Source organism: Pongo abelii, chromosome 7 (genome assembly GCF_028885655.2).
Source record: "Pongo abelii isolate AG06213 chromosome 7, NHGRI_mPonAbe1-v2.0_pri, whole genome shotgun sequence".
Taxonomy (NCBI): domain Eukaryota; kingdom Metazoa; phylum Chordata; class Mammalia; order Primates; family Hominidae; genus Pongo; species Pongo abelii.
Window position 1 is genome coordinate 24,321,942 of NC_071992.2, and position 27,409 is coordinate 24,349,350.

The 27,409-nt window shown below is 38.3% G+C and overlaps 1 protein-coding gene across 5 annotated transcripts in view; it reads left to right on the plus strand.

The window, feature by feature from the left end:
- PPP3CC (protein phosphatase 3 catalytic subunit gamma) overlaps positions 1 to 27,409 on the plus strand; it is a 99,035-nt gene that overhangs the window by 69,329 nt on the left and 2,297 nt on the right. For all 5 annotated transcript variants that reach the window (XM_002818882.6, XM_063726579.1, XM_063726578.1 and 2 more), the window contains exons 6-12: positions 1,950 to 2,089; positions 11,076 to 11,153; positions 11,240 to 11,334; positions 15,978 to 16,103; positions 17,097 to 17,168; positions 20,814 to 20,895; positions 21,514 to 21,611. In XM_002818882.6, the coding sequence (XP_002818928.4) occupies positions 1,950 to 2,089; positions 11,076 to 11,153; positions 11,240 to 11,334; positions 15,978 to 16,103; positions 17,097 to 17,168; positions 20,814 to 20,895; positions 21,514 to 21,611 (691 nt within the window). The remainder of the gene's footprint in view (positions 1 to 1,949; positions 2,090 to 11,075; positions 11,154 to 11,239; positions 11,335 to 15,977; positions 16,104 to 17,096; positions 17,169 to 20,813; positions 20,896 to 21,513; positions 21,612 to 27,409) is intronic.

A 27,409-nucleotide genomic window follows, 5' to 3' on the forward strand; every position in this document is an offset into this window, starting at 1 on the left:
GCTGAAGTACAGTGGTGCTATCTCACCTCACTGCAACCTCCGCCTCCCTGGTTCAGCCTCCCGAGTAGCTGGATATAGGTGCACACCACCACACCTGGCTAATTTTTGTATTTTTAGTAGAGATGGGGTTTCACCATGTTGGCCAGGCTGGTCTTGAACTCCTGACCTCAACTGATCTGCCCACTTTGGCCTCCCAAAGTGCTGGGATTACAGATGTGAGCCACCGCGCCCGGCCTAAAATTTGTTTCTTATTGCAGTCAACCAATATATCTTTAGCTGAAATCTTTAAAATATAGATAATGAAAAGTAAGAAAATGGAAGTTACCTCTGATTTCATCACTATAACTACTGTTAACATTTTGATACGTATCTACCACAAATTATAATTTTTAATGAGCTCTATGTTTTTACCAACTAGAAAGCTAACATTCTTATAGTATAGTCCTGAAACTTTGAATTATATCATAGTGCAAAAGGAAGGAAACCAGGGTTCTAATCACAGTCCTGCCATTAATTGTGTAACCTTGACCAAGTTATTGAACCTCTTAGTCACATTTCTTCTCTATGAAATGAGGAAGTTGGAAGGGATGGTCTGAGGACACTGCCAGCTCTGAAATGCATGGGCTTTGACATTTTAGATGATACGGTTTCATTGTTTTACTTGCCTTCCTTGGTGATTATTATTTCCAAGATTCTGTATCTTCATTATGGAAAAAGATGACCAATTTTTATTGTACATGGTTGTCTTCTCTACCTTTGAATTCTTCTACCTGTCTCTCTCTCTCTTTTTTAATCAAAGTGATAGATACTCATCCTCTCTTATAGGTACTGAGACTAAAAATTTTTCTGTTTATAAAACTATTTTCTCTGAAGAAAGTCTCCTCAGGGTAAGAGGGTGTACCTATATGTACTGGCTTTTCTCTTGCCTTACTGTCTTTTAAATAACCAGCATTTCTCTTTTACGTAGTAAAATATGAATTTTATAATTCTGAATCAATTGTATCAATGAAAAGCTCTTTCACGCAGTAGAAATTCTCTTCTTGGCATTCAGCTATTCTATTGTTTTCTCTTGGTTTTTATGCTTTCAACTAAAGCAGCAGTGACTAAAGGCTTAAGTTAATAACTCATATTGAAATACCTCAACTGCATAGACTGGAAAGGATAAACGCCCTTACAAAATTAGCGTTCTTTAAAATAAAGAAGTCTCCACTGGAATGAGGTTTGCAATGAACAGAACCATTGTAAAACATTTCTGCTCTCATGGTAACATTGGCTCACCTAGACAATTAAAATTAATTTTATATAGTCATAGTCTTTCTAAAATAGTATATCTCTATAGTGGTTGATTTCACATTTGAATTAAATTAGTACTGCTTTACCATCAGGATGTAAGAGGGTCTTTTACTACAGTATGGTTAGATGACAGGGATGTTTATAAAAATTTATTGCAGACCAGGCGTGGTGGCTCACGCCTGTAATCCCAGCACTTTGGGAGGCCGAGGAGGGCGGATCACCTGAGGTCAGGAGTTCGAGACCAGCCTGACCAACATGGAGAAACCCTGTCTCTACTAAAAATACAAAATTAGCCGGGTGTGGTGGCACATGCCTGTAATCCCAGCTACTAGGGAGGGTGAGGCAGGAGAATCGCTTGAACCTGGGAGGTGGAGTTTGCGGTGTGCCGAGATCGTGCCATTGCACTCCAGCCTGGGCAATAAAAGCGAAACTCCATCTCAAAAAAAAAAAAAAAAATATTGCAGAAAAATAATAAAAATTATGTATCTAAAATTGTTAAGTGTTCCTTTTCTTGCAGGAAAATCCTTTAGGGGCACACTGGCTTCTCTCCTAATACATTCTTGTGGGTGAAAGGGGTTTTTATTTGACACATACTAGTTTCCAAGAAGCCTTTTGCTCTCCTGATTTTTTTCTTTTGGCTTTTGTGTGTCTTCTAGTTAGACAGGTTTACGGAACCTCCCGCGTTTGGACCTGTGTGTGACCTGCTTTGGTCTGATCCCTCAGAGGATTATGGCAATGAGAAGACCTTGGAGCACTATACCCACAACACTGTCCGAGGGTGCTCTTATTTCTACAGGTAAGCTAGTCCTTGAGGTAGAAAATTATGAAAGGAAACTGTAATTCATTTTATCAGATTATTTTTCAGCATTTTATATTTCAAATCTGTGTAGTATAAGCACTCCTGTTTAATTTTTCGATTAATAGGAGGCAAGAAACTTGTTTGTTTGTTTGGCTTTTTATATTTTCTTAGGTATTATGCCCTAAGAAGTGTAATACACCAAACATGATTGGACATCCTGCAGTGCTCTGATATTTTTGTCTGACTCTAAGTGATCTAGACTGTTTGTTCCTAAACATTATCTATACACTTTTTAAAAAAAATTAAAGCTTTCTTGGCTCTTTCCCCAGAGATTCTGATACACTAGGTCTGAGAGGAATCCTATTGTATTTTCAAAAGCTCTCCAACTTCTGTAACCACTAGTATAGACTAAGATATAAAAAGAACAGGACATTGTGAACTAAGCCCAGTACATTTCCTGGAAGTTGGCTGTTGTTTTAAATTTCACAGGAGCTTTCATTATGATTAGACACTCAAAAATAGGAAGACAGGCAGGGCGTGGTGGCTCATGCCTATAATCCCAGCTCTTTGGGGTGCCTAGGCGGGCGGATCACTTGAGGCCAGGAGTTCGAGACCAGCCTGGCCAACATGGCAAAACCCCATCTCTACTAAAAATACAAAAATTAGTCACATGTGGTGGCAACATGCCTGTAATCCCAGCTAATTGGGAGACTGAGGCAAGAGAATCACTTGAACCTGGGAGGTGTAGGTTGCAGTGAGCCAAGATTGTGCCACTACACTCCAGCCTGTGCAACAGAGCAAGACTCTGTCTCCAAAAAAAAAAAAAAGGAAGACATAGAGAAGTTGGAAATCTAAATTATTTTTAATCCCAGTATTTTATTGTGGCAAATAATACATATATTTATTTCCCTAAAAATCTCTGTTAATTGGCTAAGATAATGTGTTCATTAGAATACACACATGCACACACACGAAACTTTGATTTCGCCATTACTTTTAGCATTCTTCTAAACAAACTTTTTTCTTTAAAAAAATATTTTTTTAAATTTTTGTGGGTACATAGTAGGTATATATATTTATGGGTTATATGAGCTATTTTGATATAGTCATACAATGTATAATAATCACATCAAGGTAAATGAGGTATCCATTACCTCAAGCATTTATCCTTTGTGTTACAAACAATCCAATTATACTCTTTTAGTTGTTTTATTTTTTGTTGTTTTTTTTTCACCTTTTTTTTTTTCTTTTTTGAGACGGAGTCTTGCTCGGTCGCCCAGGCTGGTGTGATCTCAGCTCACCGCATCCTCCACTTCCCAGGTTCAAGCAATTCTCCTGCCTCAGCCTCCTGAGTGCTGGGATTACAGGCACCTACCACCATGCCTGGCTAATTTTTGTGTTTTTTAGAGATGGGATTTCACCATGTTGGTCAGGCTAGTTTGGAACTCCTAACCTCAAGTGATCCACAAACCTCAGCCTCCCAAAGGGCTGGGATTACAGGCGTGAGCCACTGTGGCCGGCCTCTTCTAGTTATTTTAAAATGTACAATTAAATTATTATTCACTATAGTCACCCCGTTGTTTAAATCTCACAGTATCAAATACTAGGTCTTATTCATTCTTTCTGACTGTTTTTTTCTACCCGTTAACTATCCCATTTCCCCTCTTACTACCCTTCCCAGCCTCTGGTAGCCATCATTCTATTCTCATCTCCATGAGTTCAATTGTTGTAATTTTTAGCTCCTACAAATAAGTGAGAACATGTGAAGTTTGTCTTCCTGTGCCTGGCTTATTTCACTTAACATAATGACCTCCAGTTCCATTCATGTTGTTGCAAATGACAGGATCTCATTCTTTTCTATGGCTGAATAATATTCCACTGTGTATGTGTACCACATTTTCTTTGTCCTTTCATCTGTTAATAGACACTTAGGTTGCTTCCAAATCTTGGCTATTGTGAACAGTGCTGCAATAAACATGGAAGTGCAGATGTCTCTTCAATATACTGATTTCCTTTCTTTTATATACATACATAGTAGTGAGATTGCTGAATTACATGGTAGTTCTGTTTTTAGTTTTTTGAGGAACCTCCGAACTGTTCTCCATAGTAGTGTACTAAACATTCCCACCAATAGGGTATGAGGGTTCCCTTTTCTCTGCATCCTCACCAGCATTTGTCATTGCCTGTCTTTTGGATAAAAGTCATTTTAACTGGGTGAGATGATATCTCATTGAAGTTTTGATTTGCGTTTCTCTGATGATCAGTGATATTGAATACCTTTTCATATACCTGTTTGCCATTTTATGTCTCCTTTTAAGAAATGTCTATTCAGCTATTTTGCTCATTTTTAAATTGGATTATTGGATTTTTCCTATTGAATTGTTTGAGCTCCTTACATATTCTGGTTATTAATCCCTTGTCAGATGGATAGTAAACAGTCTTTTTTCTTTCTTCTTCTTTTTTTTTTTTTTTAATTTTTTTTTTTTTTTTGAGACAAGATCTCTCTCTGTTACCCGGGCTGGAGTGCAGTGGCACCATCACAGCTCACTACAGCCTCGACCTTCTGGACTCAAGCAGTCCTCTTGCCTCAGCCTCCTAAGTAGCTGGAACTATGGGCATGTGCCACCATGCCCAGCTCCTTTTTTTATTTTCTGTAGAGACAAGGTCTTGGCTGTTTTGCCCAGGCTGGTCTTGAAGTCCTAGACTCAAGTGACCCTCCCTACTTGGCCTCCCAAAGTGCTGGGATTACAGGGATGAGCCCCACCCAGCCAACAACCATTTTTCATTCCTCCATGCCAACTTTTCCAGTGACTAATGTGATGAAATCATTTAACTTTTATTTCTTTTTACATTGCTTAAAATAAAGAGCATAATACATATTCATTGTTGTCAGAATAGAAATTGGTACAATTTCTGTGGACATCAACTTGGCAATATCTTTCAAAGGTATTTGTACATGGCCTTTGATCCAGAAATTCTACTTCTGAAACTTAATCCTGTGGATATATAGTTGATTCTCATTACTTGTGGATTTCATATTTGTGAATTCCTTCACTTACTAAGATGTATTCGTAACACCCAAATCAGTACTTACAGAGGTTTCATAATCATTCATAATCATTCATGGGAAATTTGAGCCACCTCACTCACATGTTCCTAGCTGAGGTTGAACAAAATGATGCCCTACCTTCTTTTTGCAGCCCTCATATTATAAACAGGCATTCTTTTGAGTTTTATTTAGTGAAACATGTTTTATGTTTTTGTGCTTTTCATGAGTGATTTCACTGTTTAGAATGGCCACCAAGTGTAGTGCTGAAGTACTGCTGTCTAGGGTCCCTAAGCACAAGAAGGCTGTGGTGTGTCTTACAGAGAAAATATGCGAGTGTTAGATATAAGCTTTGTTTAGGCATGAGTTATGGTGGTTTTGGCCATGAGTTCAATGTTAATGAGTCAACAGTGTAAATGACCTAAAGTATTATTACACAGAAACACATCTGAAACAAGGTTATATATTAATTGGTGGGTGAAAATGTTATGACCAGAGGCTCACAGGAACTTTACCCTGTATTTCCCTTAGCAGTAGTGTTTCGTTATTTGCTAATTCTGTTTTTGCAGCAACATTATAGAATGTAGCTACTGGGAATAATGAGATAAAAAATTTGACTCATCCAGGACACCTGTTCCCAGCTGAGGCTGAACAAAGTGATACTCTGCCTTCTTTTATCCCAGGGATAAATCCCATTTAGCCACAGTATATAATCCTTTTAGTGTGTTGTTGAGTTTGGCTTCCTAGTGTTTTATTGAGGATTTAAAAATCTGTGTTCATCAGAGATACTCACCTGTACTTTTCTTTCTTCTGGTGTCTTTGGCTTTGGTATCAGAGTGATGCTGGCCTCATAATGTGAGTTTGGAAGAATTCTCTATCCTATTTTTGGAAGGTTCAAGAAAGATTGGTATTAATTCTTTTTTTAATGATTAATAGAATTCACCCATGAAACCATCTGGTCCTGTGCTTTTCTTTGTTGAGAGCTGTTTGATTACTGATTCAACCTCCATATTTGCTATTGGTCTGTTTGGGCTTTCTATTTCTTCTTGATTCAGTTTTGGCAGGTTGTATATTTCCAGGACTCTATCCATTTCTTCTAGGTTTTCCAGTGTTTTGGTGTGTGATTATTTGTAATAGTCCCTTATGATCTCTTTCATTTCTGAGGCATCTATTGTAATGTCTCCTCTTTCATTTTTTGTTTTATTTATTTGAGTATCTCTTTTTTTCTTAGTCTTGCTAAGGGTTTGTCAATTTTGTTTAGTTTTTCAAAAACCAACTCTTAGTTTTGTTGACTTTTTTCTATTGTTTTTTTATTCTCTATTTGATTCATTTCTGCCCTAAACTTTCCTTTCTTCTGCTAACTTTGGGCTTATTTGATTCTCCTTTTTCTAGTTTCTTGAAGTGTAAAATAAGGTTAATTCAGATCTTTTTTGTTTTTTAAATCAGCATTTATTACTGTAAACTTTCCTGTAAGTACTGCTTTTGCTGCATCCCATACATTTTGATATGTATATTTTTGTTTTCATTTATCTTGAGGTTTTTTTTTTTTTTTTTTAGATAGAATGTTTTGCTCTGTCACCCAGGCTCAATGCAGTGGCACAATGATACCTCACTGCGACCTTGAACTCCTGGGCTCAAGCAATCCTCCTGCCTCAGCCTCCTGAGTAGCTGGGACTACAGGATGTACCACCATGCCCAGCTAATTGTTTTTAAAATTTTTAGAGGAGACGAGGTCTTGCTTTGTTGCTAAGGCTGGTCTCGAACTCCTGACCTATCTAGAGATAATTTTAAAATTCCTTTTTGATTTCCTCTTTGACACAATAGTTGTTCAAATAGTTGTGGTGTGTAGTTTCTACGTATTTGTGAATTTTCCTGTTTTCTTAAGTTATTGATTTCTAGTTCATTCCATTGTGGTGGGAAAAGATACTTACGACGATTTACATCTTCTAAAGTTTGTTGATACTTCTTTGTGATTATATAGCCTGAAGAATATTCTGTGTACACTTGGGAAGAATTCTATTCTTCTGTTATATGGCAAAAAGTTTTGTATATGTGTATTAGGTCCATTGGGTCCATAGTGTTGTTCAGTTCTGTTTTTTGCTTATTGATTTCTGACTGGATGATTTATCCATTACAGAGAATGATGTATTGAAGTTACTTGCTATTATTATTATTATTTTGAGACAGAGTCTCGCTCTGTCGCCCAGGCTGGAGTATAGTGGCGCAACCTTGGCTCACTGCAACCTCCACCTCCTGGGTTCAAGCAATTCTCCTGCCTCAGCCTCCCAAGTAGCTGGGATTACAGGCATGCACCATCACGCCCAGCTAATTTTTGTATTTTTAGTAGAGACGGAGTTTCACCATGTTGGCCAGGCTGGTCTCGAACTCCTGACCTCAGGTGATCCACCCACCTCGGCCTCCCAAAGTGCTGGGATTACAGGTGTGAGCCACCGTGCCCATCCTACTTGCTATTATTTGATTACTGTCAATGTCTGCCTTCAGATCTGTTGTTGCTTTATATATTTAGGTGCTTTGATGTTGGGTACATATATATTTATAATTGTTATATCTTTCTGTTGTATTGACCCTTTTATCATTATATAATGACTTTTGTTCCCTCTTGTGATGATTTCTGACTTAAAGTCTATTTTGTCTGACAAAAGTTTAGCCACTCATGTTCTCTTTTGGTTACTATTTGCGTGGAATACCTTTCTCTACCCTTTTACTTTCAGCTTATGTGTGTCTTTAAATCTAAAGTGAGTCTTTTGTAGACAGCATGTAGTTGGGTCTTGTTTTTATCCATTCACTCATACTATATCTTTTGATTTGGGAGTTAAAGTAATGATTGATAGGTAAGGACTTACTATTACATTTTGTTGGTTGCTTTCTGTTTTGTGGTTCTACTGTTCCTCTCTTTTTCTCTTTGTGATTTGATTTTTATTTTTGTAGTGGGGTATTTTGTTTCTTTTTATCTTTTGTGTATCTACTGTGCTTTTTTATTCATAGGGTTTGCAGCAAACATTTTATAGTTATAGCAGTCTGTCTTAACGCTGAGAAGAAATTACCTTCAATGACGTATAGAAACTCTACACTTTACTCCACATTCACACACCTAATGTAATTAATCTCAGGTTTTACTTTATTTTTGAGACAGGGTCTTGCTCTGTCACCTAGGCTGGAGTACAGTGGTGTGATCTTGGCTCACTGCAGCCTCTGCCTCCCAGGTTCAAGTGATTCTCCTACCTCAGCCTCCTGAGTAGCTGGGACTACAGGCACACACCACCACACCCACCTAATTTTTTATATTTTTAGTAGAGATGGGGTTTCACCATGTTGGCCAGGCTGGTCTCTAACTCCTGGCCTCAAGTGATCTGCCTTCCTCAGCCTCCCAGAGTGCTGGGATTATAGGCACGAGCCACCGTTGCCAGCTGCATCTTTTAATTTCTACTTGAACTTCCTTTAGTTGCTCTCATAAGGCTGGTGTAGTCATGACAAACTCCAGTTTTTGTTTGTCTGGAAAAGTCTTTATCTCTCCTTCATTCTTAAAGGGCAATTTTGCTGAGTAAAGTATTCCTGGTTGGCAGGTTTTTTTCTTTCTTTTAGTACTTTGAATATATTATCTCCCGCTTTCCTGGCCTGCAAGGTTGCAGCTGAGAAATTCACTGATAGTCTTATAGAAGCTTCCTTGTATGTTATATGAGAAGTAGGTTTTCTCTTGCTGCTTTCAGATTTTTTCTTTTTGAGTTTTAACGACTTAATTATAATGCGTCTCAGTGTTTATCTTATTTGGAGACCTTTGGGCTTCATGAATTGAAATGTTGATTTTCCTCCCTAGATTTGTTAAACTGTTAGCCTTTAGTTTTTAAAAATAAGCTTTCTGCCCCTTTTTCTTCTCCTTAACTCCCATATGCCTATATTATTTTCACTTGATGTTGTCCCATAAGTCCCGTATACTTTCCACATTCTTTTTTTTCTTTTTGTCCCTCTAATGGTATCATTTCAAATGACCTATCTTTTAAGTTTGCCGGTTCTTTTCTTCTGCCTGAGTCTGCTGTTGAAGCTGTCTCTTGAGCTTTTCAGTTGAGTCATTGTATTCTTCAGCTCCAGGATTTCTGTTTGCTTCTTTTTTATGGTTTCTGTTTCTTTATTAAACGTCTCTCTTTATTCATTTATTGCTTTCCTGATTTTGTTTAGTTGTAGTTCATTGAGCTTCTTTAAGATGATTATTTTGGATTCTTTGTCATGCAATTCATACATCTCTATTTAGGGCCAGTTACTAGAGCTTTATTAGTTTCCTTTGGTGGTGTCATTTTTGCCTGGTTCTTTATAATTCATATAGCCTTGCAATGGAGTCTATGCATTTGAAGGAGCAGGGGCCTTCCAGTTTTTATGGACCAGTTCGTCAAGTAAATACCTTCTCCTATTGAGTCCCTGGGTTGATGGGATTGCCTGTGGTATTGTGATTAAGCAGGGCTGAAGCTAGATTATGGGGCTACATTAGGGTTCACAGTCAGTGGGCCTACCACTAGGGGCATGGACAAGTATGTCCCATGGATGGGGAGAGCTATCTCTGGAACTCAACAGGGTGGGACCCAAGCCAGGTCACAGGCTGGTTTGGGTTTATGTTTGGGTCCAATCGGCAGCCCTTTTACCAGAGGAATGGAGAGACATGATTTCCACAAGGTCCCTGTTAAGGCAGGACTTCCTCTTGGCCACAGTAGAGCAGGGCTGGAGCCAGGTCAGAGTGCTGCTTTGAGTCTGCAGTTGGGTCTGGTTGGTGGATCTGTTACTAGGGGCATCAACAGACATGGTTCCTTCCCAGGAGGGATGAGGCTGGTGGTAGGACTGTAGACAAGTGGGACTGGAGCCAGGTTTACAAGGTATAGGCTGATTCTGGGTCTGTAGCTAAAAGGTCAGTGGGCCTACCTTCTCAAAGCAGCCCTTCCTAGTCTTGGGCTCCACCAAGGTTTTATAACCACCTACCTCAATCCCAAGGTTCTCACAATGGCACTTATGGCCATGGATGGCTTCCAAACTATTGTTTCTGTAGGAGGACCAGAGCTGGGGACATTCTCTTTTGCTATCTTGCTGACATCACCTACAACCTACTTTAAAAGTAAATTTTTTCTAATGAGCATAATGAGAAACAAAGATTTTAAAAATAAACTAAATAATTAATGCCTAAGAATTCCAGGTTAATTTTGTATACTCCAGTTCTTCCTATCAGGTATTTGTCATTCAGAAAGGTGATAGTATGAAAAGAATATTTTAGGAGTATATGAGAATATTGTATCTTTTTTTAGAATATGGTTGGCTAAAATATTTACATCTACTCCTAAAATATTCCTGCATAAGCTTGCAGTGAGCTGAGATTGCGCCACTGCACTCCAGCCTGGGTGACAGAGCAAGACTCCGTCTCAAAAAAAAAAAAAAAAAAAAATATATATATATATATATACACACACATATTCCTGCATAATATTATCTTGGTGTTGATATTACCTGTGAAGCTGTAAGTATATTCTTTTATTTCTCTAACAATTTGACAATTGAAGAAAAGTATGTGTTGAATTTTTAGCACCTACTATACACACACACGCACACACACACTACTGTTGTACTTTGTAATATCAAGACACTGATAAAAGTTTTGGTGTTGTATTATTATGGATTAAGACAAAAAAATTAAAAGATGGGATGGAGGAGCTCTTTCTATTGTAGGATTATCTATTGTTTTCATGTTTGATCTGTAGTGAGGTATATTAGTGAAATAGAGAAACAGAATGATGAGTACTAAGCTATTCATAAAATTTCAGTAGTGTGTAATACTTGTAATTTCGAAACAAAGTCAGCTAATATCACGTTGACTTTTCCCCATCTTCCTATTAAAAAAAATTGTTTTAATTCTGGATTTATGTTTTCTAATTTCTTTTCCAGTTACCCTGCAGTTTGTGAATTTTTGCAGAACAATAATTTACTATCAATTATCAGAGCCCATGAAGCCCAAGATGCTGGGTAAGTTACATTAAAATTGTACCAAATATCACTGCAGAGTCTTTGCATTTAATATGAAGACAGATGGACTTTCATCTCTTTTTCAGGTATCGAATGTACAGGAAGAGCCAAGCAACAGGCTTTCCATCACTTATTACAATTTTCTCTGCCCCCAATTACCTAGATGTCTATAACAATAAAGGTAAAGGAGTCCAGCAATATTTGAGTTTGAATTTATGAGTAAACATGAGCTCTGGTTTAATTGTATGTATTTATGTGTGTTTGTGTCATTTTAAAATATAAATTTTAAATAAGAAAAAAAGGGGTCTTAGTTGAAACAAAGGCCAAGAAATTTAGAATTTATGCTGCTGCTCGGTCTTTATCTCCTAAGGATTACTGGCTTCTTTGTGAGTATAAATAATGATCATAATAGGTCAGACTGATACTACAAAATCAAAGTATAAGAAGAATAAATTGCTTCAGGCTCGTGTCAGAATAGTTAGCATAAATTATTGGTTTTGGTGAATTTAATGTGTTTATAACAGTATCTCAGAGTCGCCATTGGTATTTTAATCTTTGTGAATTATTAAACTATTTTTGTTTTTCTTGAGATATGGTCTAGGTAGAGTGACCTAGTGTACAAAGTCAAAAAAAAAAAACTTCATTTTTAGTTTAAGCCCTGCCAGAAACTAATACTGTGACTTTGGGTGAGTCACATTATCTTTCTAATCTTCAGTTTCCCATATGAAAAAAGAAGAATGGATATATACATGTCTTTTGTTCCAGAAATTTTACTTCTAAGACTTTATCCTGTTAAAAGTCTTTTTTTTAATTTAAAACTTTTATGATTAATAGTTTATAAGTTTTCTATCGAGGCAGTGGTCCTACTAAAAACTTCATATTTCTGTAACTATTTTGTTGTTTATAAAGTATGACTATAAATTAATAGGACTTTGAAAATAAACATTCCAGAACAAACATATCCAAATGAGTATTGTCCCTTCAAAGTAGTTACCTTGGGAGGCTACACACCTATTCCAACAATGCTGTCCTTGTTCAAAAACATTTTTGGAACTCCTCTTTTGGCATTGCCTTCAGAGTCTGCGACACATTCTTTTGATTATCCTCAATGATGGGAAATCTTCGTCCTTTGAGGGTGGATTTGATTTTTGGACAGCCAAAAGTCATTCGGAGTCAAGACTGATAAATAAGGTGAGTGATTAAGCTAGATGATACCATTTGGGGTCAGAAACAAGGTATGATTATAAGGTAATGAGACTGGTTTTTCTCGTGTTGCTGATACAATGGCTCTGGAGGCACTTCCAAAAGAGGAGTTCCAAAAACGTTTTGAGTAATGGCAGCATCTCTGGATTAATTATATGGTAAGGCAACAAGTTGTGCTGAAAAGAACACAAAGCAAGGAGTCAGTCTAGTCCTGCTTCACTTTTAAGTGTGTCACATTTAACAAGATACTTCTCTGAGCCTCATCTTTAAAATATCTGTCATATAGGGTTGTTGAAGATAAGTTGGAATAAGGAAAATGGATATTAACGTGTTGTTCAAAATATAAATTACTATAATAATACAGATTTTACTGTTGTTGTACCCGATGTGATAATATCAAAGGACCACACTCATCTGATACGAAAGTCTGGTGTGTTTGTAGCTGGTGGTTTCTTAAGTCTCATTACTTTATAGTTATACCTTGTATATGCAGTTGGGGAGATAAGTTTCAAAGATGGCCAAAATATAATTAATATTTACTCTATTTAGAAGTAAACTATGGAATGGCACATCTCATTTCAATCCGATTTGGGTCAGTCATTTTAGTGTGTCCTCCAGTGACTTGTCTATTTTAAAAAGCATGTGTTTGACTTAAGTTCTGTCCTAGTCTTATGTTTTCATTTAACTTAACATTCTTCTCTGAGCCTTATCTGTCCTACAGTGCTCTGCTTCTCCCTCAGTTCATTTGTTATTTCCTTTTTCCTGATATTTCCTGTATATTAGCAACTTAGGTTTTATTCTTATTTATTCTCTTATCAATGGTGTGGACTGTTTGTGTTGTTAAATGTCTTCAAGGACTCTTGTGGCCCTAGATCTCCTATTTGTAATGAAGGTGTTCCTTTCTCACTTTCTTTTTTAACTTCATCAAAAAGAGTATCTATTGATTGCTCAATGGATTTATCAGTGTGCCAAGCTGAAACATGCCACCTAAGTCAGCAGGCACTATACAGCTCACTCACTGCTAGCTTGTTTTTTGTCTCAATCTAACCTGGTTTTGTTCTTGATTATTTCTTTAGCAAACTTTAAACGTCACAGTCCTGGCCAGGCACAGTGGCTCATGCCTGTAATCTCAGCACTTTGGGAGGCCAAAGGGAGGATCACTTGAGGCCTAGAATTCAAGACCAGCCTGGGCAACAAAATGTGACCCCATCTTTACAAAGAAAAATTTAAAAGTTAGCCAGGCAAGGTGGAGCATGCCTATAGTCCTAGCTACTCAGGAGGCTGAGGTAGTAGGATCCTTTGAGTCCAGTAGTTCGAGGCTTCAGTGAGCTGTGATCACACCACTGCATTCCAGCCAGGCAACAGAGCAAGAAGACCCTGTCTCTAAAAAATAGAAAAAAAAAAGTAAAAGCCACAGTTCATTCTACCTGAGTTTTCTGTCAGCTTTGACATAATTAGTAACTTTTATCTCAAAACAGTCTTATTTTCATTGGTTGTTTCTTAAGCATTTTAGAAGGAAAAGGGCAGAAAATGTGGCAATTGAAACAGTCCCCGGTGGTACTCAATTACTCCCCATACAAGTGCCTTCTTTTCTGAAAAAGGGAACTCTATTATTCTTTTTCTTCTTCCTTTTCTTCTACTGTTGCTCTTCTTTCTCTCTTTTTCTTTTTTCTTTGCTTTTCTCTTTTCTTTCTCTTTCTCTCTCTCTCTCTTTCTTTTTTCCTTCCTTCCTTCCTTCCTTTCCTTTCTTTTCTTTCCCTCCGTACCTCTCTCTCTCTCTTTCATTCTCTCTCTCTCTTTCTCTCTGTCTCTCTTTCTCCCGGTCTCTGTCACTTAGGTGGAACACAGTGGCACGAACTTGATTAACTGCAGCCTCGACTTCCTGGGCTCAAGTGATCCTCCCACCTCAGCCTCCCAACTAGCTGGGACCACAGGTGCATGCCACCACACCCGGCTAATTTTTAAATATTTTTTATAGAGATAGGGTCTCGTTATATTGCCCAGGCTGGTCTCAAACTCCTGAGCCTAAGCAATCCTCCTGCCTCGGCCTCCCAAAGTGCTGGTATTACAAGTGTGTGCCACCACACCTAGCCTCTTTCATATTTTTTTTTTTTCAGAGACAGAGTCTCGCTGTGTTGCCCAGGCTGGAGTGCAGTGGTGTGGTCTTGGCTCACTACAACCTCTGCCTCCCGGGTTCAAGCAATTCTCCCGCCTCAGCCTCCCAAGTAGCTGGGACTACAGGTGCATGTCGCCACGCCTGGCTAATTTTTTGTATTTTAGTAGAGACGGGGTTTTACCATGTTGCCCAGGCTGGTCTCGATCTCCTGAGCTGAGGCAATCCGCCCACCTCGGCCTCCCAAAGTGCTAGGAGTGCTCTTTCATATTCTTTAGACTTCTTGGTATCTACAGGTATTTCTTAGTTCCACTGGTTACACGAAAGACCTTTAATCCTGATTTTTAAAGTTTCTTATTCTTGTTTTCTTCTATCCACTGGGAACACACCCAAAAGCCGTTTTATAAGCTCTTGTTTCCAGTCATTCACTGTTGAGACTCACCTCCCACTTCTTTTTCCTGGGTAGAAATTGAGGGAGTTGTTGAGTAATGATATATGACATATTTACCTAAACTAAATAAAATACATACATGTGAAAATAATGGAACATGTACATCATAGCCAGTGTTAGGCTTTTTAAGAGCTAGAAACTATATTTTAATTTATTTTCTTAATAATGTATGGTGTACATTTTAGACATTCAATAAATTTTAAGAACACTAGATTATCCTATAGCAAAGAAACAGGAACGAGGACGTGACCTATATCTGCCATTTCTAGAGGACTGTTACACCCTGTTTTATTTTATGACCACAGAATAATTAAGAGAATAGTGCAAACAACATTGCTGGTGATAACGGCTAAGGAATTGGATTTTAAGACTTTCAAAATAAAAAGAAAATCAGTTTGGCATCAAAGTATGTGTGCAACTATCCGAATGGTTAATATTAAACATTTATAGCATGCTGGCAATATACTGCTGTGTATTGGAGAAATCGGCAATTTTAAAATCCACTATATTGAATACAGAGATGATTTAATCTAATTTTGAATATTTAATTGTAAATTGCTCCAAGTTTGCCATTTGTGTCTTCCAGTATGAGTTGATAACTGCAATATATAAACTCCTGGAGAGTGTATACAATCTTTGACTCTGGCTAATGACTAGCGAAACAGGCTGTGTCCATTTAATGAGTGATATTTGCCTTCAAAGGAGAGTTGTAATTATAACCATTTGGCCTATAAAAGGAAATTATGGGGACATTTTCCTCATGTGGATCTTGAGGTTTATATAGATAGTTACTGTGCAGTGACTCCAAAGTTTCAGTTTCTTTTGTACTTTTATTATATGAGCTCTTCAGGTAACTTTGTTCCTTGGAACAACTCTTAAGAGAATGAACTAAATAAAAGGCTTTAAAATTTTCCATCTGCCCTTTACCTAGTCAAGTCCCGACTTTACAAATGGAAAGTTCTCGAATTCTGTGTAGCAGGTACACAGCTGTACAAAGCATACCACTTGCCATGCCATGTTCTTCTGTGCCAGATTTTTTTGCTTTTTTCCTTTTTAGCTGCTGTGTTGAAATATGAAAACAATGTCATGAATATCAGGCAGTTTAACTGTTCTCCACACCCCTACTGGCTTCCAAACTTTATGGATGTTTTCACATGGTCTTTGCCTTTTGTTGGGGAAAAAGGTAAGAGAACTAAAGCACATGTCTTATCAGTTGTTTGGTGACTGAGCACACCTTATATTTGCATGAGCCCCTCCATGGTTCAGAAATGTTTTCTAATTTTGTTTGTTCTCTACATAGATTTTTTTTTTTTTTTTTTTTTTTCTGAAATGGAGTCTTGCTCTGTCACCCAGGCTGGAGTGCAGTGGCACGATCTCGGCCAACTACAACCTCCGCCTCCCAGGTTCAAGCAATTCTCCTGCCTCAGCCTTCTGAGGAGCTGGGATTATAGGCGCGTGCCACTGCACCCGGCTAATTTTTGTATTTTAGTAGAGACAGGGTTTCACCATATTGGCCAGGCTGGTCTCAAACTCCTGACCTCAAGTGATCTGCCCTCCTCAGCCTCCCAAAGTGCTGGGATTACAGGTGTGAGCCACTGTGCCCAGCCTCTACATAGATTTGTAAATGGCATGTAATTGGTTCTTAAATTTTAATATATTATGGTTTTCTTATTGTAAATATCAATTTAAAGTAGCTGACCTACTATGATCAAGATGTTAAAATAACATAGTTACTTGTCATTCCCTCAGATTTCTTCAGTACTGAAGAGATTTAAACAGAATTTATTGTCCTTACAATTTTATTTGTACAACTACTCAAATTAGCTAAGCCTGTTGGATATAGGCCTGTTGGCTTAACTTTGTAAAATGGGAAAAAAATTTTCTCATGTGTATCAGTGTGGGAAGAAGCTCTGAACAGCAATCCAGTAAAATCAAGTAATTATGCAATAGATCTTCAAAGACTCCAGACTTTTACTGGAGCAAGTAATCTACCCAAATTCTTTTTAAACCTGAAAGTTTACATTTATGCTACTTTTTGTAGCTATTCTTACTAACATAATGATAAATAATTTTTGTTTATGCTTACTTAACATGTATGTTTATTTAGATATCCACATTATTTTAGAGAAAGTACCTCATTAATTGCGTAAATTTTGGATTATTTTGTCTTACTTAGTCACAGAGATGCTGGTAAATGTGCTCAACATATGCTCTGATGACGAACTGATTTCTGATGATGAAGCAGAAGGTAAACTTTTCCTCCTTTGAACTAAAACTAGGAAGAGGTTTGGTTTTGGTTTTAGTTTATTTTGAATGATTTTCTTTGTCTTATTAAAAATAAAGTTAGTTCACTGTAGAAAAATAAAATTTGAAAAATACGAGAAACCATAAGTAAGGAAAAAAAGTCACCCATAATCCCATCATCTTATAGATATCCACAGCTAACATCTTAATGTATACTGTGTTAATTGTCTTTTATCTTTGCACATAGCTTTCCTCTTTTTTTTTTCTTTTTAATGAGAATGAGGTCATGTAATAAGATCTAGTACACTATTTTTGTGGAGTTTCTTTGTAGACTAGTTTCTAATGGATCTGTAGTTGTCCGTGTTGATCAGTGTTTTAACTAATCCCAGTCGTGTTGGATATTCGAGTTTTTCCCAAGTTTTTGCTGACAAAACCCATATAGTTTTGAACATTTGTTTAGATAAAAATGTGCACATTCTCTTAACCAATATTTATTACATGCTTGATATACACCAAGTACTATATTGTTTAGGTCCTTGCTCTCAATAAGCTTACTTGCTAGTGTAGGGAGGAAAAACAGTAAATAAATATGTCAGATGAAAGGAAGTAAAGCAATATTAGAAAATCAGGAATAACACTTCTTGATTATTTCCATAGGATGAATTTCTAGAAATTGAATATCTGTGTCAATTAGTACTTAAAATCAGAAGATAGAAACTTCTGATACAGCCTCTAGAAAGGCTGTACCACTTTACCTTTTGCAGGGTGCATCGTCACAGTGCTGTCTCCAATACTGTTTATGATACTTGTTATAGTCTGGTGTTATTAAGTTTTTAATTAAATTTTTAGTTTATATTTTTATGAGACTAATGGACAGTTTTTTCTTGTGTTTGTTGGCCATGTTTATCTGTCTTTTGTGACTTGTCAATTAATATCTTCTATCTTTTTTTTTTTTTTTTTGAGACAGAGTATTGTTCTGTCACCCAGGCTGGAGTGCAGTGGCGCAATCTCTGCTCACTACAACCTTCACCTCCCAGGTTCAAGCGATTCTCCTGCCTTAGCCTCACGAGTAGCTGGGATTATAGGCGCGTGCCACCATGACCAGCTAATTTTTGTATTTTTAGTATAGATGGGGTTTCGCCATGTTGCCCAGGCTAGTCTTGAACTCCTGAGCTCAAAGTGATCTGCCTGCCTCGGTCTCCCAAAGTGCTGGGATTACAAGCATGAGCCACCACGCCCAGCCCCATTTTGGTTTTTTTCTTATTGGTGTGTGAGGGATCTTTTTATACAATAACATTTTATTATATATGTAGCCAAATATTTTTTTTCCTAGTGTGCTGTGGGAGGTTTGATTATAAAGGTAGGTCCTGACTTGTCTGACAATGCAAGAGATTCTAGAAAAGTGGTGGTCACCCAAGCACAAACCAGCCTCATCCTATCCAGGCTCTGTGCTAAGGTGGTTCCCTTAACTGTGAGGATAAACCATCTCCATTGTGGAGAAAACACAACTCCCTCTGGGAATCTAGAGGAAATTACCATACACTCTCATGCTTCAGATTCCGCGCTGAAGATCAACAGCATATGGAAGATAGCTTGCAAGTGTTTTTATTTATGGTATAGGAGATCACTACAAGGAACCAGTTTTTCTTGAGGAAATAGTGCAGCCGAGTGAAAAACAAAAGAAAAACCGAATGTCCCCCTGGGCAACATGGCGAAACCCCATCTCTACTAAAAATGCAGAAATCAACCAGATGTGGTGGCGAGTGCCTCTGGTCCCAGCTACTGAGGGGCCTGAGGTGGGAGGATTACTTGAACCTGGGAGGCGGAGGTTGCAATAAGCGGAGATCTTGCCACTACACTCTAGCCTGGCCAACAGAGGGAGACCCTGTCTCAAACAAACAAACAAACAAAAACACATATATTTCCTATTCTTTCCCACCACAAAAACATAAAAATAAATAAATAAATAAAAAGGAAGAATGGGCCGGGCACGGTGGCTCACGCCTGTAATCCCAGCACTTTGGGAGGCCGAGGCGGGCGGATCATGAGGTCAGGAGATCGAGACCATCCTGGCCAACATGGTGAAACCCCATCTGTACTAAAAATACAAAAATTAGCTGGGGCGTGGTGGCACGCACCTGTAGTCCCAGCTACTCGGGAGGCGAAGGCAGGAGAATTTATTGAACCTGAGAGGTGGAGGTTGCAGTGAGCCAAGATCGCACTACTGCACTCCAGCCTGGCGACAGAGCAAGACTCCATCTCAAAAAAAAAAAAGGAAGAACGATTATATCCCCTGAAAGAGAAGCTGTAGAATCCATTAAACAAGAAAAAAAAATACTGTTCCTATGAAGAGATTTGTAAACTGATCTGTCCTCTGTTTTTGTTCCTTGTTTTTGGCATCATTTATGCCGCAAATAATATCTTTGTTTAATGTTATTTTCATGATCTGTGGGGGTAGAAAATGTTGGATGCTCATAGATGTGAATTAATGTAAAACCATAAACTTTTAAGAAATGGAACAAACTACTGACAAAATAAATTTGTAATTTAATGTTGTATCATGATTCCAAGGATATCTCTTATGAGCTGGTAAAGATAATAGCCTGTTTCTCTCCTTGCATTTCACTTTGATTTTTTTTTTCTCTTTTCCATGTAAACATAAATTTCTCTTCTCATATTTCTGTCTTCATCTCCTTGTTTCTTGGTGTTTCTTCTCCCTGAAGATCACTACATTCCAAGCTATCAGAAAGGTATCCAACTAAACCATGCTAAGAGCTTAATGCTTACTCTCTGTCCCACCATAGTCTATTGGTTAGACTTTTAAAATTGGTAGTTAAATAATTTCAGAAAAGCTCTCCATCCTCCCCTTCAGTTTTAATGTATATGTTTTCTCTGGACCTGTTGCATGATCCGGCAGGGTGTTGAGGGTTGGAAGTGAGGAAGGAGAGGCCATGTTTCTTTTTCTGACTTTTGACTGTAGTCACCTGCTGCATGCTGGACCTTGGCTTCTCATGTGTGGGCTATTTTCAGAATCTTAGATAAGAAAAAGCCGTAAAGTCTTGCGTTAACTTTTTCTGTTGTTGCTTTTTAAAATAGTGCACAGTTGTAAGTAGTATTGTGAGGCAATAACTCACTAATGTAAGTGAAGATTATAGAATGAAAGCAGCCCTCACTAAGTTCAGGAGAGCTAGCTGGGTGTTGTGTTTACATACAGAAGACAGCTGCTGGAATGATCACTTGCCATTTGGCAGGCTGAACCCTGCACCCTAAGGTGGCCCACAGCATTATCAAAAGACATCTTTGCTGTAGCAGCTTTCTTTGTGAGGTTTGTTTATGTATGTGTATGTTTTATTCTTTGCTGTGTTCTACGTTTCACAACCACAAATAAGTTCCTACCTCTCGTAGATCCACCCAGTCTGTCTTTTTTGTGGCCTCTCATTTTTTACTTCATCTTTTTAACTTCTGGGTCATTTTTTCTCTTGCTCCTTAGAACTTCCTGAGATTTTTGTTTGTTTAAACAAACTTAAGCCTTCATTTCTGTTTTTTAAAAACAATTGTTTCTTTAACTTAAGACACTTCATCCTGAATTTTTTTAAAGGCAGCCTATTAACACATCCCTTTAACTTACTTATTCTTTGTATTCTCTAAGGAAGCACTACAGTTCGTAAGGAGATCATCAGGAATAAGATCAGAGCCATTGGGAAGATGGCACGGGTCTTTTCAATTCTTCGGTAAGGATGTCTGTCATTACAGTGTGGGTTAAAGGCATTTTGAGAGTAAATTAGACGTCGAATTCAGAACAGTTTTTTTAGAATTGGAATGTAGTACTGAAACTGCAGGTCTTTAGGTTGAGTGCAGATTCAATGAACATGTTAAAGCGACTAAAAATGTTCCAGCAAACATTGATTTGTTAGTAGCTTAGATGTAGTGAATGCAGTGGTTTAGTGTGGACTTTCCAACCCGATTGCCTGTGTTCAAATTCTGGCTCTACCTCTTCTTACCTGTGTGATCTTGGGTTTCATCTCTGTGCCTTAGTTTCCTTGCCTGTAAAGTAGAAATAATAATAGGTCCTAGCGCACAGGTTGTTAGGTGTATTAAATAGGATAAAATATGGGAAATGTTAGAACAGTGCCTGGCCGTTAAGCGCTTCTAATTGAAAAACAAGAACTGGCTGATTGTTTAAAATGAAAATATTTGTGGAAAACGTCCCTTTCTTTGAGTCAGGGAAGGCATAGGAGGTAGGTGAATCTGTCTTCCATCTCCGCTCTCTTTCTTCACTTCCTTCAATATCTGAGTTGCTGAATGGAGGGTTCCTGGCATTAACCCAGGGCTTTGGTCTTCCTTTGCAGGCAAGAAAGTGAGAGTGTACTGACTCTCAAGGGCCTGACTCCCACAGGCACGCTCCCTCTGGGCGTCCTCTCTGGAGGCAAGCAGACTATCGAGACAGGTGAGTATGAGAGTGCTCCTCCATGGAAGGTGTGCTCCCGTTACCTAACAGTCAGCACACACTTACAAATGGGGGCTTTCCTCAGAAAATGCCACGAGAGCCGTTGGTTATACCATAAGCGGGGAAATGAATCTTCACCCCTACTTCCCTCCATACAGAAAACCTAAATCAGAATGGCTTATTATAACTTCAGTGTAAAAAGCAAAACAGTAAAACAAGAAGAAAGTGTGGAGAGTAGACACTGCGGTAGGCAGAGTCCTTAAGTAGGACACAAAAAGTACTAACCTTAAAAAGCCAGTTGAATTTCATTAAAATAAAGAACTTCTCTTCTTAAAAATACATGATTAAGAGAGGAAAAAGGCAAGACACAAAATGGAAGAAAATTTTTGCAATATACATGTCTCACAAAGCCCTTGTATCCAGAATATATGAAGAACTGTAAATCAATAGGAAAAAACAAATTTCAAAAATGGTCAAAAGATTTAAACAGGCACTTCACAAAAGAGGATATCAAAGTGGCCAATAGGCCTGGCACAGTGGCTCACGCCTGTAATCCCAACACTTTGGGAGGCTGAGGCGGGTGGATCACCTGAGGTCAGGGGTTCGAGACCAGCCTGGCCAACATGGTGAAACTCTGTCTCTACTAAAAATAGAAAAATTAGCCAGGTGTGGTGGTGGGCACCTGTGATCCCAGCTACTCGGATGCCTGAGGCAGGAGAATTGCTTGAATCCGGGAGGTGGAGGTTGCAGTGAACTGAGATCGTGCCACTGCACTCCAGCCTGGGCGACAGAGTAAGACTCCATCTCAAAAAAACCAAAGTGACCAATAAACATATGAAAAGATCTTAATATTATTATAGTTTTCATCTAGGAAATAGATATTAAAACCACAGCGAGGGCTGGGAGCAGAGGCTCACGCCTGTAATCCCAGCACTTTGGGAGGCTGAGGCAGGCAGATCTCTTGAGGCCAGGAGTTCAAGAACAGCCTGGCCAATACAACAAAACCCCACCTCTACTAAAAATACAAAAATTAGCTGAGCGTGGTGGCATACTCCTGTAACCCTAGCTACTCAGGAGGCTGAAGCACTAGAATCACTGGAACCCGGGAGGTGGAGGTTGCAGCGAGCCAAGATCACACCACTGCACTCCAGCCTGGGTCACAGACTGAGACTCTGTTTCAAAAAAAAAAAAAAAAAAAAACACCACAGTGAGGTACCATTACATACCCACTAGAATGGCTAAAAATTAAAAGTTTGGGCCAGGGCGTGGTGACTTACACCTGTTATCTCAGCACTTTGGGAGGCTGAGGTGGGAGGATCACTTGAGGCCAGGAGTTCGAGGCTGTGGTAAGCTATGATTGTGCCACTGCACTCCAGTCTGGGCAACAGGGTGAGACCCTGTCTCCAAAAAAAAAAAAAAGTCTGACAATACCAAGTATTGGTGTGTTTGTGGAGAACTAGAACTAGGTATGTTGCCGAAGGGCTTGTAAATTGATTCAAGCACTTTAGAAAACTATTGGACAGTAAAGCTAAACATTATGTCTACCCTGTAACCCAGCAGTTCCACACCTGGTATATATCCAAGAGAAACTGGATGTGTTCACCAAAGGTTATGCATGGGAATGTTCACTGTAGCTTTATTCATAATAGCTCAAAGCTGGAAACAACCCAGATGTCCATCAGTAGCAGACTACATAAATAAATTGTATTCTGAAATATAAATAAATAAACTGTATTCTATTTATACAATGGAATAATACTCAGCAATAAAAAATAACACATTATGGACACATGCTACAACATGGTTGAATCTCATAGACATGGAAAACTGCAAAAGCCAGACATAAAAGAGCACAGACTGATTTATATAATATTTAAGAACCGTTGGACTAATCAGTGATAATAAAGTCAGAATGTCACTTCCTCTGGTGGGAGAATATTGTCCCAGAAGAGCACAGGGAACATCTAGAGTGTTAGGAATGTTCTGTATCATTATCTTGGTGGTAGTTAGACATGTGTATACATATGTAAGAATGTATTGAGCTGTACACTTCAGATTTGTGCACCTGCTGTGCCTCGTGTGTATTTTGTACCTTGAAGAAAACAGTTTGAGGGGGTTGCAGTTTCTCAATCAGAGAGGGAGTTTGCCTCTTTCCCTGCGGCCATATTCTATTCCAGTGTCAAAATCACCTCTTCAATCAGAGTACCGATTCTGAAATTTACCCGGGGGCTGACTTCTTAGGAAAGGGCTTTCTGGACTCCTGGAATGAAAAGATTGATGTTTGTGAGAATAAACATACAAGGGGAAGAGACAGGAGATCATATTACTAGGTGACTAACACTAGGTATGAAAATTGGTATTGAAGCATTAATATCTTCAACTAAAGTTTCACTGCTTTTTTTGCTCCCCTTATTTTGTTGAATTGTTTCTACTTAGTTTTTTTCCCACCTCATCCTTCATCTGGCCTTTTTTTTTTTTCCCAAGAGACAGAGTTGCCCAGGCTAGAATGTAATGGCTATTTACAGGTACTGTCATAGCTCACGGCAGTGCCCAGTTGCTGGGCTCAAGCAATCCCCCTGCCTCAGCTACTCGAGTGGCTGGGACTACAGGCATGTGCCACTGTGTCTGGCCATCCTGCCATTTATAGGAGTCCTTTTTCTTTTGTAGAAATTTCATTGCTATTGACTAACAGGGACAAACCCATTTTTTTTCTTTTCTTGGAGACAGAGTCTTGGTCTGTTGCTCAGGCTGGAGTGCAGTGGCACGATCTCGCCTCACTGCAACCTCCGCCTCCCAGGTTCAAGCAATTCTCCTGCCTCGGCCTCCCAAGTAGTTGGAACTACAGGCGCACACCGCCATGCCTGGATAATTTTTTGTATTTTAGTAGAGATGGGGTTTCACCATGTTGCCCAGGCTGGTCTCGAACTCCTGAGGTCAGGCAATCCACCCGCCTCAGCCTCCCAAAGTGCTAGAATTACAGGCGTGAGCCACTGTGCCCAGCCCTTTTTTTCTTTTTATAAGATTGAATTCTTCCTTCTCTTTCAAATAGAATACTTAGATATTAGAGTTCAGCTATTTAGAAAGAAGTCTGAACATTTTCTCTTTGGAAGTATAGTTTATTTTCCTAGTTCCTTTAGTTTCACAGAAAGTATCAGTAAACTATTTCCGATTGAATATTTTTCTCAAATAAATGTGCAGTTTTTTGTGAGCAGAATATGTTCCCACCATTGCTTTGCTTGGTAATTAGTCATCTGAGATATTCCGAGAGCAACTCTGACAACAAAGATAGAGTAATAGGCAGTAACATGAGTTAAGAGGAAAAAAGGAATGGCCTATAGCATCCTTATGTGAACATTATGAAAATTTGCTGATCCACAAAATTGTTTTAATTGAAACCAACTTTGTCTAAACCTTGAGAAAGCAAATCTGCAAATCAGGGCTGAGCAACAGAATTATATAGCTATGTTATTTGGAAATTTGTTTCTAATTCTTGGTCACCTTTTGGGCTCAGCCCCAATGTATGAGTTGAATATGAGTGTTTTAATCAAGATAGGACCATTTATTGATACTTCCAAAATTGATAGAAATCTTCAGTAATGTGTGAGAACAAAGGTAAAATTGGAGCCAACTTTTTAGAGTTTCTTATTCTTATTGATTCACAGGAAGTGAGTTTATTTTGTTATTTTCACATTGGAGTCTCAGTTCCACCAGCTCATTGGCAAACTGGAGCATTAACTAAAAAAGACCTTTTATTGTTCATATAACTTAACTTGGAGTGCTTTCAACCAACAATATCCCATATGGCCATGTAACATACATTCATGTATGTCTCACCTTGATCTAAGAGGGATTGGTGTGAGTTACAGTATACATGAAACATAGTGGAGTAAAATAAATATGCTTGGAAATTGAAGCACAAAGGTAAACAAAAGTAAAGCCAATAGCCACAAATTTGACTCTAAGCATCCCAGTCGCCAAAATAGTGGGGAAAGCCAAGGACAGGACAAGATTCACAAAGACCATCAGATTAAAACAGATCAGTTATAAATTGGACTACATCAAAATTAAAAACTCTTGTACTGCAAATGGTACTATCAAGAAAATGAAAAGATACCCCACAGAATGGTTGAAAATGTTTTCAAATCATATATCTCCTAAGAGATTGGTATCTAGAAAATATACTCTTACAACTGAATAAGAAGACAACCCAGTTAAAAATGGGTAAAGAATTGAATTGACATTTTTCCCATGAAGACATACAAATGGCACATGAAATGATGTTTGACATCATTAGACATTCAGAAAATGCTAATCAAAACCACAATGGGATATCACTTCACAGTCAGTAGGATGGCTGTGAAAAGACAGCAGTTAATAAGAAGTGTTGATGAGAATGTGGAGAAATTGGGACCTTCTTAACACTACTAGTGGGAATGTAAAATGGTACAGCTGCTTTGGAAAACATTCTGACAGTTCTTCAAATGATTAAACATAGAGTTGACTTATTACTCAGCAATTCCAGTCATAGCTACATACCCCACAAATGAAAATATGTCCTCGCAAAAACTTGTACACAAATGTTCATAAATGGCATTCAGCATAATAGCCAAAAAGTGAAAAAAAGCAATTGTCCATAAACTGGATAAACAAAATGTGGTAAACACAATGGAATACTATTCAGCCATAAAAAGGAATGAAATGCAGGTATACATGTCAACATGACTGAACCTTGAAAACATTATGCTAAGTGAAAGAAGTCAGTCACTACAGACCACATATTATATGATGCCACTCATTTGAAATGTCCAGAACAGACCAATCTACAGAGAAGGTAGATTCGTGTTCAACTAGGATTAAGGGGAAGAGGTGAGGGAAGGAAATGGGAAGCGAGTGCTAATAAGTGGGGGGTTTCTCATTGGGGTGATGAAAATATTCTGAGCACAGATTGTGGTGATGGTTGCACAACTCTACTATGTTAAAACCATTGACTTGTATACTTTAAACAAGTGAATTTTGTGGTATATGAATTCTATTTCAGTTAAGATGTCAAAAAGGAAAACAAAAGTTCAGGTAGTTTGATATGACTGTTTCTTATAATGGCCCTTACTGCAGGCTGCTATCTTTATACCCAATGCGAATAGCAATTCTGGGAGGGCCCCAAACAAGGTAATATCATACACATTTTACCATGTAGCTTTTAAGCCCTAATTAGACCAACACTCAGTATACAGTTTCAGCAATGCTTTGTTCTCCCACTTCCTAACAGTTACATCAGTGATGTGCTGTTAGAAGGCACTGTAGCTTTCTTGTCAAGGGTATTTGTTCTACTTAAGGAGATTAGAGAGGGTGTGACAGTGATTTAATACATGCCTGCCTATGGTTGACAAATGAAAGCACTTCATAAGTAGATTCCAATTATCCATTTTTCACATTCCATTAGGTAGTTAATGTTGTAGTTCTTTCAGTTTCTCTTCTCATATTGATATATAAAGCCTTGGGAATAGCAGCAAACTGTTACTGCTCATTATTCTTCACTGCCTTCTTTTGGCAAATTGGTACTGGAGTAACTGACAGGGTTTTCCTAATAGGATCTTTCTTGTGGCACCTTGTACCTTTTCATATATTAACGTTTTTACTGTCTGAGAAAGGAGATGCAAGGAAGTTTACCTGTTGGTACTGACTTTTAAGTTGCTTCCTTTTCCATTGCTAAGAAAGAAGAGGGCTTTCTTAGTTATTGGCCTACTCTCTTGAACACTGTATGGAAGCCATATGGATTGGAAACATCAGCCTCTGCTATA